The sequence below is a fragment of the Anolis carolinensis genome, chromosome 2 (assembly GCF_035594765.1).
Source record: "Anolis carolinensis isolate JA03-04 chromosome 2, rAnoCar3.1.pri, whole genome shotgun sequence".
Taxonomy (NCBI): Eukaryota; Metazoa; Chordata; class Lepidosauria; order Squamata; family Dactyloidae; genus Anolis; species Anolis carolinensis.
In genome coordinates this window covers 120,556,015-120,568,324 of record NC_085842.1, presented here as the reverse complement: position 1 = coordinate 120,568,324, position 12,310 = coordinate 120,556,015, and the positions used below count along the sequence as shown (strand labels likewise).

Sequence of the window (12,310 nt, the reverse complement as noted above, 5' to 3'; positions counted from 1 at the left end):
AATATTCATGCCATTATTGAGATTAAATTACTTTCCATTTCTCCCCTGTAACTTTTTGTATTTGCTTGGATTCTTAAGAGGGGTGCATTCTACACTGTAGAGTTATTGCAGTTTGATACCACTTGAACTGATGTGGCTCATGCAGTGAAACCCTGGGAGTTGTAGTTTGGTGAGGCGAGGGCTCTCTTTGGTAGAGATTTGGCTAAAGACCTTAATAAAACTGCAACTCCCAGGATTCCATAGCATAGAGCCATGGTGGTGAAAGTGGTGCCAAACTGCATTAATTCTGCAATGTAGATGTACCCTCTATCTTAACTTTGTGACAAAGTAACTGTTCTGTGTTGTCGAAGGCTTTCATGACCGGAATCATAATGGGTTGCTGTGAGTTTTCCGGGCTGTATGGCCATGATCCAGTAGCATTCTCTCCTGACACTTCGCCCACATCTATGGCAGGCATCCTCAGAGGTTGTGATGCCTGTTGGAAACTAGGGAAGTGGGGTTTATATATCTATGAAAGGTCCAGGGAGGGAGAAAGAACTCTTGTCTGTTTGGGACAGGTGTGAATGTAGCAATTGGCCACCTTGATTAGCATTGAATGGTCTTGCAGATTCAAAGTCTGTCTTCTTCCTGCCTGGGGGAATCATTTGTTGGGATGTGTTGGCTGGCCCTTATTAACTGTTAAAAGCCATCCGCCTTCTGCTTGCAGATCGTTACTTCCTTTGCCATACTGACAGTCCACGTCCAAGGATGCTACAACGCATGCTCAGTGCCCTTTGCCGGGAAACCGCTCCTGTTTGCGTCAGTTTTTCTTCAGAGCATGCTCACTCAGTTTGCCAATTGCGAAGTCCCTCTTCCTCGTATCCCCGCCTCGGTCACTGGCCACGCGTGCGCATTAGAAGTTGCCTGAAGCTTGAGCCGTACTTTCGCGCTGCCAGGGAGTCAGGCGTCTCGCGAGGTTTGGGAAGTCTCGCGCAGGATTGAGGGCGAAATTTAAAACCGCGGAGGCAACAGAAGACTCCTGTAGAGAAGTTGGTGAGTGGCATTTTCCCCTTTCTTTCCCCCCAATCATGCTTCGCCACTGATTCTATATATTTCTGGGCAGTTATACATACGATAAGGATGTTTTTTCCCCCTTTGAGTTCCCTAACGGCTTCCAAACACACACAAACTTGGTTGTTGTGCATTTTCCGGGCTGCATGGCCATATTCCAGAAACATTCTCTCCTGACGTTTCGCCCACATCTATAGCTGGCATCCTCAGAGATTGTGAGGTATATTGGAAAACTAAGCAAGGGAGGTTTATATATCTGTGGAAGGTCCAGGGTGGGAGAAAGGACTCTTGTCTGTTGGAGGCCAGTGTGAATGTTGTAATTAATCACATTGATTAGCATTAATGGCCTTGCAAGCTTCATTCCTGCCTGGGAGAATCCTTTGTTCGGAGCTGTTAGCTGCCTTTGATTGGTTCATGTCTGTAATTCCTCTGTTTTCAGAGTGTTGTTCTTTATTTAGTATTCTTTATTTACTGCTGGACCACTCTGACAACTATCATGTCAGACTACACAGAGAAGCCATTGAAATTCACAAGCATGTGGACAATTTCAACAGAAAGGAGGAAACCATGAAAATGAACAAAATCTGGCTACCAGTATTAAAAACTCTAAAATCAGGACAGTAAATAAAGAACAGCACTCTGAAAACAGGAATTCCAGACAGGAAACTACCAGGGCCAGCTAACAGCTCCGAACAAAGGATTCCCCCAGGCAGGAATGAAGCTTGCAAGGCCATTAATGCTAATCAATGTGATTAATTACAACATTCTTTCTCCCACCCTGGACCTTCCACAGATATATAAACCTCCCTTGCTTAGTTTTCCAATATACCTCACAACCTCTGAGGATGCCTGTCATAGATGTGGGCGAAATGTCAGGAGATAATGCTACTGGAACATGGACATACAGCCCGGAAAATGCACAACAACCCAGTGATTCCGGCCATGAAAGCCTTTGACAGCACACACAAACTTAACATCTTGCTGAGGAAACTGCCTCCTCCATGAATTTACATTGGCCTGCTCTGGTAAAAGATGTTTTGAAGTTATCATTACTATTTAATACCATTATTGACATTATCCTTGTTATTAGTTCTTATTTATTCTTCTGTTCTTTAGGATTTTCCGCGGAGTAAGTAAGTAAGAAAGTAAGTAAGTAAGTAAAAGGGACTCAGGGTGGTTTCCAATATAAAATCAGCATAAAACATTGTACAATAAAACACTGAAAACACTATAAAACGCTATAAGAATTAAAAACAAAAACAAAACATAACAATTGACTAAAACAATCACATAAACAGAAGGACCATATATATTAATTATAGTGCTATGATTAAGCCCTAACTCCATCCTGGGACTCGTAGTTTATCAAAATCTAGCCTGAGTGGGATCGGCCTTCCTTAACATAGTAGGGAATATGCAGCAGTGCTGTTTTTAATTTTATATATCCTGGACATAATGGTTTTTGTACTTTCTTGAATAAAAGTATATATATTTACAATGAAGTATCAACCATCCACAGCTTGGAAATATTGTTTTTAAAAATCCAAAAAGCAGACCTTGAATTTGCTGTTTTGTAAGGGTTTTAGGGGGATTTGAGCATCTACAGAACCGACTCTCCTTAGATGGGAAACTATTAATAAAAATTGAGTCCTTCAAGGCCACTGCTACTACTTATACTGTGCCTCAATGACAAACTGCATCAGGTTGCTCTGAGCTTTCTGGGCTGAATGACCATGTTCCAGAAGCATTCTCTCCTGACATTTCACCCACATCTATGACAGGCATCCTCAGAGGTTGTGAGGTATGTTGTAAACTGGGCAAATGGGGCTTATATACAGTACCCATGGAAAGTCCAGCGTTTCATGTCTCGAATTTCTCTGTTTTCAGACTGTTATTCTTTCTTTACTGTCCTGATTTTAGAATTTTTTTTAATGCTGGTAGCCAGATTTTGCTCATTTTCATGGTTGTGGGCAAAACATCAGGAGAGAATGCTTCTAGAACATGGCCATACAGCCCGGAAAGCTCAAAGCAACCCAGTGATTCTGGCCATGAAAGCCTTCAACAACACACCAAACAACAATATTGTTAACTTGTGTTAACAATAATGCTGGAACGGCATTGTTGGATTGTTCCCGTTAGATAGGGATACCAAGTCATCTGTTGATGGAAACAGATTTTAAAAACATTTTAATGAGTAAAAGAGTACTTAATGCTATGGCTTCTAAAATCACCAGAGGGTTGTGATGGCTTGCCACTAGTGACCGTATGAATATCTAATTAAGAGCCTTCAGTGTCTTCTTACATACATTATACCTAAATGTGGTAACTTGCAGATTTAGCTTTATAAATCTCAATAACAATTATATCAATTGTACTCAAAATGATCAGTGCTAGGCTATTTCATCTGACATCTATAGTTGTGAAATAGAAGGGCTATCATAATTTGCAGGGAAAATAGAAATAACAACATTTTAAAAAAAGACTCCAGAGCCCCATATGAATTATACAAACAAAACGGGCATGGTAACTCTGCATTGAATGTCTGAAAAAATTGATGGATTTTTGCAATAGAATTGTTGCAGGGAATTAAAGTTTTCAATGTGAAATGTTAATTAAATCCATCATTTCTGCCACTCTCAAGGCCAGCTCTGATATTTTGACATATTCCTCTCCAGAACCTCTTACTATGCTCTGGAAAATTTTCAACACACTCCACACTGATGAACCCTATTCATCATCTAGATCAGGGGTCCCGAAACTTTTTAAACAGGGGGCCAGTTCACAGTCCCTCAGACCGTTGGAGGAATGGACTATAGTTTTTTTTAAAAAACTATGAACACGGCACATATCTTATTTTGAAGTAAAAAAACAAAACGGGAACAAACACAGCCTCAATGTTAATAATCATAATCATAATAAAAATAATAAAGAGGGTTGGAAGAGACCCCTTCTGCCTTTGTGCACCAAAAGCACAAGCAAAGTACCCCTGACAGATGGCCACCCAGCCTCAATGTTGTTAATAAATAATAATAATAATAATAGGTCCCTGTAGTGATCAACACACTGGGTGCCGTGCCAAAAGATCTCAGCCGGCATTTGGAAACAATAAACATTGACAAAATCATGATCTGTCAACTGCAAAAGGCCACCTTACTGGGATCTGCATGCATCATCTGAAAATACATCACACAGTCCTAAACACTTGGGAAGTGTTTGACTTGTGATTTTGTGATACGAAATCCAGAATATACAGTAGAGTCTCACTTATCCAAGCTAAATGGGCCGGTAGAACCTTGGATAAACGAATATCTTGGATAATAAGGAGGGATTAAGGAAAAGCCTATTAAACATCAAATTAGGTTATGATTTTACAAATTAAGCACCAAAACATCATGTTATACAACAAATTTGACAGAAAAAGTAGTTCAATACGCAGTAATGTTATGTTGTAATTACTGTATTTACGAATTTAGCACCAAAATATTATGATATATTGAAAACATTGACTACAGAAATGGCTTGGATAATCCAGAACCTTGGATGAGCTAGTCTTGGATAAGTGAGACTCTACTGTATATCCATTTGCTGTGCCATAGTGTGTCTTTGTGTCAATAATAATAATAATAATAATAATAATAATAATAATAATAATAATAATAATAATAATAATATAAACAAGCAAAGCTTTGGAATGAGTGCACTGGGTGAGGGAGGAGGCAGGAAAGGCACACACCTTTCCCTCCTCCCTCACACTGCATGCGCCTTCCTCGGTGGAGGAGGAGGGAGCAGCTGTTGCGGGGCAGGATAAATTGCTTCGATGGGCAGCATGTGGCCCCTGGGTCGTAGTTTGGGGACCCCTGATCTAGATAATTGAAAAGGGATGCAATGCCATCTACTTTGCACTTGCTTTCAGATCAGAATGTGTAAGAAATCACAGTGGGATTGGAGGCAGCTGTGTACATAACATAATGATTCACATAGAAAGATGGGCCTAGCATAGCAATAATTGAAAAACTGTCCTATGTAACTTGGGTGGGACTAATGAGTATTAATGCCTCATCAACACTCAGATTTTTTTTTCTTTTTGGAAGCAACAAATCGTGATTATTGGACCTTAACTTTTAAATAGTTTTCTCATTAGAGAAATTTCCCGAAACAAACTTTGGATAGGTTTATTGAGCTGCTCCTGAAACCCTGAAATTGCTTTGACTATAATTGTTTTATTAGATACTAGTTTTTAGTGTTATTACTGGTGCTAAGCAATTAATTAATTTGATACTTTGATGCTATTGCTTTAATTTTTATTACTGTTTGTATGCAGTGACAATTGAAAGCCACTTTGGGAATATTTTCATCCTTAATGGACACCTATAATTTTTTTTCAACATTTTCAATTTTCAGTTTTCAGTACTGTATCAAGGATGACGTATATTGTCAAAGGTCAGACGCCAACTGAGAGCAAAATATAGTTTATTAAAGTAATAACTCAAAAACAGCTTAGTAAATTGTCCAGAGGCTTAAAACACTTAATCTTCAGTGTTATTAAACAGTCAAAACAGAAAAAACGCCAAAAGCACGAACTGGTTTATAATCCAGATTATCCAGAGATATAATCCAGATTTAAACTAAAGTACTTGAACTCAGCCCAAAAACACAAAACGGGCTTAAAATGGCAAAACAAACAAAGCCCCAAAAACTTTCCCAAAACCCAGAAGTACAGCAGCGATTCCAAAACTAAAGCAGAAACCCAAACCGGGCTAAAGCTCTTCGCCGCAAGCGGCGCAAACAAGCAAAACTGGAAGATGCTGAAGAATTAGCGGCAAACTGCTGCAGAGTCGAAAGCCAGGCCAGGAGTTAAAGGAGCGTAGCGTTGTAACGAAGTCAAGCCAGTCCGAAGTCGGGATAAGGAAACAGCGTCAGGATCAAGAACGAAGCCAGCAGTCGGCAACAGTAGACAGCCACGGAGATGAGAATGATACCAAGCCGAGTTTGGGAGCGAAGAGATATTTCAAGTCGAGTTCCAGTCCAAGGTCCAAAGGGTGAAGTCATCACAAGAAGGTCCACGTCATGGGATGGCACAAAAAGCCAAGACAACGAAGGCGAACAGCAGCTAATGCAAAATAGTAATAACAGTGCAGTCCAGGAAAACCCACACAATTCCAGCCCTCCGTTGTAGAATAACCCGGATCAAACTTACATCGGTTGCAAAGTCCCAAGCCAGTCTTCAGAATTACGTACAGGAAACCCAATGGCGCCCAGCAACACCTTGCCACACGCAAAGAATAATGGCCAAAAATCCCCAATTTATTTAGGTTTCCTTGGGCGTCCAAACTTCCAACGCCCTAGGGTCAGGTGTCCCAGGTTCCTCATCAGAATCCGAGCTCCAAACAGCCAACGCCCTAGGATCAGGCGTCCCAAACTCCTCATCAGAATCAAGATCACCCTGCCCACACCCAACTCTGTCCACACCTGTGGAACTACCCTCATTCCTCCAGGCAGACCATGTGGGATCTGCTTCTGAAGATACCCAAGCCTCTCCAGCGTCCACAGCATCCATGGACCCAGATTCCTCCCCAAGATCCTCCGGAGCCCGTGCCCAATCTATGCCAACTTCCTCCACCACCACCAGTTCCTCAGCATCCATTTCCACCTCAAGATCCCCTCCCAAATCCCCACATGAATCCTCCTGGGAAGACTCCCCATCAAACTCCCTGATTCTCTTCCTGTGTAAATCTTCCAGCGAGCCCTCCTCGTGAAGATCCTTCCTTCCTCTCCTGATCGCACCATTATAACTCACAGCCCCAGAAGACCCATTCACAACATTTATGTCCCATTCACTTGGCCTTGCTAAGTCTATTTTATCTGAACCTATCTTGTAGTATGAAACTAAATACATATAGTTTGGAATTAGCCTTGCTGGTGCCATCTCAGTACACAGGGCTTTGGTTTTACAAAACATATGAACAGCCTATTTTTTGCCCATCATAAGTAATCAATCCTGTCTTAAGGAACAATAGTGTTGACAAGAGGGTGTTGATGCCTGGTTGTTCCTGGTATCTTTAGACCAGCATCAGTCATAATACAAACTAAGATGCCAGAATCATAGCTTCTCTTTATGTCTGAAATGGCAGCTCTAATGAATTGCTCCCAAATAAATCAGACTTGTAAGTCAATTTGAAGTTTAGATTTAAAACTCCAAGGCTTTCAATCCTGGATGATTCAATATCACTACTTCATAAGACATACTCTGTGTCAGTGATAAAGGCAGAAAAGTCTCACTGTTCCATTTTCTTTTCTTTTTCTTTTTTTGCAAATCTATTTATTGAAATTTCCAACATCAAACTAATACACTGTTCCATTTTCATTGTTGTCCACACAGGGCAGACAGGTTACACCTTTTTGAGCAGTTAAGAGCCTCCTTCAAGCAAGCCTTTCAATTTAAGATGCAAAGTCTTTAGTTGCAAAGACTATCCACTCTTTATTTAGCATTACAGATAGAATAATCTGTATTCATATAGTATAACATGGCACCATTATCACAAAAACAGTGTTGGAGCACTTGTTTAATATTTGGTTATTGTATATTTAATATTTCCTAGTGTCTTCACTCTGAAGATGTGGACAATTTAGCTGTAGGTCTGCTACCTACTAATTCCCTTTTAATCCTTAACAATCATGATTTCTATAGTCGGCCAAAAGGGATTAGAAACAGGGAACACAAAAGTGGTGATGTTTCTGTACAAGGGTAAGAAACCTTTTTCCTCAAGGGCATTGCTTCTTAAACTGTGAGTCCTGACCCCAAATGGGATTCCCTTTGTTCACTATTTCTCAAACTCTTTTCCTCCAGGTGTTTTGGACTTCAGCTCCCACAGTGTCTAACAGCTGGCAAGCTGGCTGGGATTTCTGGAAGAGAGTCTGAGAAACACTGCTTAAACTACTGCTTCTTAAACTGTGGGTCCCAACCCAGATGTGGTCCCCTTAGCTCAATATTGGGATCACGAAAAAATTGGCAACAGGAAAAGCTTTCTGAACGTCACCCATTTCAACAAATCTGTTCGCAAAAATGCGCAGTGTTTATAGTGAACTCTGCTGAAAATGTTTCAGTTGCACTCCATAAAAAGGAAAACAAGCCTGTTTAGCAAGCTCTGCAAATGCTGATTTATTATCAGTAAATGTTTGATTTTATATTTTATATGCCTGTGGTCTCATAAAAAATTATTGGGCAGAAAAGGGTTGCAAGTAGAAAAAGTTTTAAGAAGCCCTGGTGTAGGCTATATTTCAGAGGAAGGAGCTAGCAAAACAACCTCCGAGGAGTCCTTTTAAAAAAGCTCAATGATATTAATGAAATTAATTAATAAGTTGATAGGCAAACCTGAGGTATACACACACACATATATATATTAGGATTGCAGCTTCTACCCACACTACAAACTTCTGTATTCCATAGGAGGCAGCCAAAGCAGTTCAAGCAAAATCATAGTGCTTTGATTGTGTAGTGTGAAGGGAATCTCCCTGTCACTTTTTCCTTTCCCCTCCCTGTTGCTTCACAGCCCAAGCAAGTTGAGGCTTGCTGCTCTCTCATCCCTTTCCTTCTCATCTCTCCCAGAGAGTGCTTTTCTCAGAGTACTCTATTGCTTCAGGTGAGGTATGGAGCCCTCTTTTCACTCAAGCCATTTGGAAAGAGGGAGGTAGGTGACAAATGAAGAAATACCTGTAGTTTGCACAAATGTAGCATTCTGGCAAGGAAAAGTGTGGCTTCAGCAATCTTGGGGCATCTACAGGAATTTTAATGTGTGAGTGTTCTTGATCCTTTGTTACTTTTGAACAGGTTCGGTTCTCAAGCTTTCTAAAACCTTTCTACCAACCTGTTATTTTGGGTAAAGTTATATAGATACTATAAATATTTGTTTTTTGGTTCCTCTTCAAGACCTTCACCTACCTTTTTCATTGTTTTTCTCTTTTTCTGTAGCTTTCTTTGGCCTTTCCTTGAAATGTGGTGCTTTGTATTTTGTAAAACATGCTGAGATGCATTCCCATTTAGGTAGAGATGCAGATAATAAGCAAGAATTCTGCCTCTGAAAATGTTCCTCCATTCCCCAGTTGTTTAGCTCTGCAATAACTTAAAGCTTTTGTTGTGCATTTAGGTATCCAAAGAGAAGAACCTGGCAAAGTAACAAAGATAAAGTGAGTACAGCTGATTATTATAGGTGGGAATGATTTTTAATGTTTCACGGTTTGTGACAGTAGAAATTTGGGTAGTGAAGGAAAATTTCATTTGAGGGGATGAAATGGATGTTCAGTTTTTGTTTGTATTTTGAACGAGATATTCAGGTCACTTGTGTGGTGGAGCATGTTGCTGCATGATAAAGTTCTCAGCTTCAATTCCTGGCATCTCCAAATAAGACTAGAAAAATATGTACAATCTCTGGCTCTGAGTGATGGTGCCCTTACTGGACTGGATGGACTAATGATTTTGCTCAGTTTAAAGATAGCATTCTGTCTGCTGATGCTAATATCCTGTTTCCCGCAAAATAAGACCTATCCCCAAAATAAGACCTTTCATGATTTTTCAGCATTTCTGAGGATGCTCAAAATAGAATCCCTATTTCATATATAAGCCCTAGATATAGTTCATTTAAGAAGTCAATTAAGAAAAAAATAAGTCTGTCCATGAAAACAAGCCCTAACACATTTTTTGGAGCAAAAATATAAGATCCTGTCTTATTTTGGGGGAAACATGGAGCTCCCGGTGGCGCAGCAGGTTAAACCGCTGAGCCACTGAACTTGCTGACTGAAAGCTTGGCGGTTTGAATCCGGGGAGTGGGGTGAGCTACCGCTGTTAGGCCTAGCTTCTGCCAACCTAGCAATTCAAAAACATGCAAATGGGAGTAGAGTAGATCAATAGGTACCACTCCAGCGGGAAGGTAATGGCGCTCCATGCACACATGCCAGCCACATGACCTTGGAGGCGTCTACGAACAATGCCAGCTCTTTGGCTTAGAAATGGAGATGAGCACCAGTGCCCAGAGTCAGACATGACTCGACAATGTCAGGTGAAAACCTTTACGTTTACTCTAGGGCAGCCTATGGTTTGTTGAAAAATATTGTGTCTTACTATTTTGATAGCGGAGTTACTGTCATGTATTAGGGTAGACTTATTTTGCTTTTCAATGTATTTCTATTTTTGAATGTAAAGCTACTGTGTTTGAAATAGAAGAATGTGTCTTAGAACTGTTCTTATAAGTTATTTAACTTCCACCCTATAGGTTTCAGTGCAAAGGTAGGATCCATAATTGTTTCTTATTCCTGTCACTTTCTCACAAGGGTAAGAAAGCTCATCTTTGTATAAAGTTAATGTTAGCTTTAATCTCAAAGTTAATGCCATCAACGTCGTTGGACTGGGCACAGTGTCCAAATGCGCAATCATCTACGAATGCAGTTACTTTACTCTCAGCTTCAGAGGATCCTCTGAAGATGCCAGCCAGAGATGCAGGTGAACCGTCAGGAGGAAATGCTGCTAGAACATGGCCATACAGCCTGGAAGCCACACAACACTCCAGTGCTATGGATTTTGAAGATGCCTGTATAGGGGGAGTAAGGGAGAAATGTGCTAAGAGAAAGGATCATCAAGCAAACTTGTTGGGATTTCCTTCCATTTGGAAATGTATGTCCTCAATGTGAAAGACCATGCACATCACTTACGGACCCCCACCAAGTCTCTACCCTTGGAAAACAATCATACTTGGCCACGAGGGATTGCCAGTGTTGTAAGATGAAAGTTAATGTGCATAAAAGAGTAGTTTTGAATCATACTGACAGATCCATTCTTGTAGCAGTTATTCATTAAAGACAAGGATAGTCTTCTCTTTGGGTGTACTCTACGTAGGAGTAGTATGTGAGATCAGAGATCAGTTTGAGACTGGACGGCAATTTGAGGATTGGGGTGGCAATGTGAAGTTGCTTTGCATTGAGTTAGGCTATTACTCTGTTTGGCTCATTACTTACTCCTTGGTCTTGCAGCACCTGTTTAAGATTTCTGATAGTGATGTTTTCCAACCTGATACCTGAGATCTTTCGTAACTGGAGATAAAAAGGGTTATATCTGTCATCTTACACATTGAAATACTTCTACCTCTGAGCTATAACCCTCACTTGTTTTCAGGAAGTGTTATTTGTGTATGAGAGAGTGATGGTAAAAGTTAAAAATATTTGTCAAAATTTAACTCCGATGAAGTGTACACTTACCCATCCTAAAAGTTCTGACTGGGAAGAATTTATCCTAAACTAATCAGAAAAGAGTTTTTGAAACACAGGTTAAATGCATGAGCTATCTCCTCACACATGCACGTTTTAAAGCCTCAAGAATTTCACTGATGACCATAGCTTGGCGCCATGGATTTCTTTTTCTTTGGTTGGCAAGTGTCTACATAGTTGAACTGACCATGATCACCATCACAACCCTTTCTAAAGGTTGGAAGGAAAGAGCTATGTGTGTTTTGCTTCAGAATTACAGAACCAAAAAGATTGCAGCTTAGAGTTGAGTAAGAAATTGGGAACAAGGTCTGAAATGGCACTAGACAACTCTTGAGTCTGTACACAAATACAATATTTTCTCAAGGCAGCATGAAAAGACATCTTCCAATTTCTTTATCAACGTAGTTCCCTTGTGAGATAAATTAGGCTGAATGACAGTGATTGGCTCTGAGTCAACCTACAAGCAGGCGTTCGGAAGCAACTAATTTATAACTTACTATGATTGTGGTTTTACAGTTATACAAATCCTAACTGGCTGAACTGGTTTTGCCCTGGTATATAATTGTGTTTTAAATCAACTATGTTTTTACTACAATGTTATTATTCTTAGTTTGTTTTATTTATTTCTGATATGGAAAAGGGGAGAAATCACCAAAGAAGAATTCAACTCCTGTAGCAACTCCTGTAGGGAAAAGGTTCACAAGGCTAAAGGCTTCTTTTTTTTTGCTTAGTCGGTAGAAAAAGGAAGAACAAGGAGGCGATAGGGCCTCTGATGAGAAGATGGGGTGATGGTGACGGGCTAGGGAAAAGGCAGAACTACTTATTGCCTTCTTTGCCCCAGTCTTCTCACAAAAAGAAAGCCATCCTCAACCTCAGCAACATGTAGTGGACAAAGGATTAAGGGAAATCCAACCCGAAATAGGGAAACAAGTCGTTCAGCAATACCTGGCTGCTCTAAACGAATTTAAGTCTCCAGGGCCAGCTCAACTACGTCCAAGAGTATTGA

At 40.3% G+C, this 12,310-nt stretch overlaps 1 protein-coding gene and 1 long non-coding RNA gene across 6 annotated transcripts in view; one reads left to right on the top strand and one right to left on the bottom strand.

Moving 5' to 3' along the window:
• Window positions 1-887: 887 nt before the first annotated feature.
• The window catches only part of spdl1 (spindle apparatus coiled-coil protein 1), a 34,149-nt gene continuing 22,726 nt past the window's right edge, over window positions 888-12,310 (top strand). For 2 of the 5 annotated variants that reach the window (XM_003217333.4, XM_016991409.2), the window contains exons 1-2: window positions 888-1,032; window positions 9,195-9,234. Coding sequence is in view for 2 of the 5 variants with exons in the window: in XM_016991407.2 (XP_016846896.2) it covers window positions 8,840-8,843; window positions 9,195-9,234 (44 nt within the window). In the remaining 3 variants the exon portion in view is untranslated. Of the gene's footprint in view, window positions 1,033-8,778; window positions 8,844-9,194; window positions 9,235-12,310 lie in introns of those variants that run through there. The other 3 variants (XM_016991407.2, XM_016991408.2, XM_016991410.2) reach the window with 3 other exon arrangements.
• LOC134296207 (uncharacterized) lies at window positions 5,504-12,229 on the bottom strand. Its single transcript, XR_010002826.1, has 2 exons — window positions 8,990-12,229; window positions 5,504-6,160 (listed from the first exon to the last, which is right to left on the bottom strand). It is a non-coding gene; the product is annotated as an uncharacterized LOC134296207 (long non-coding RNA).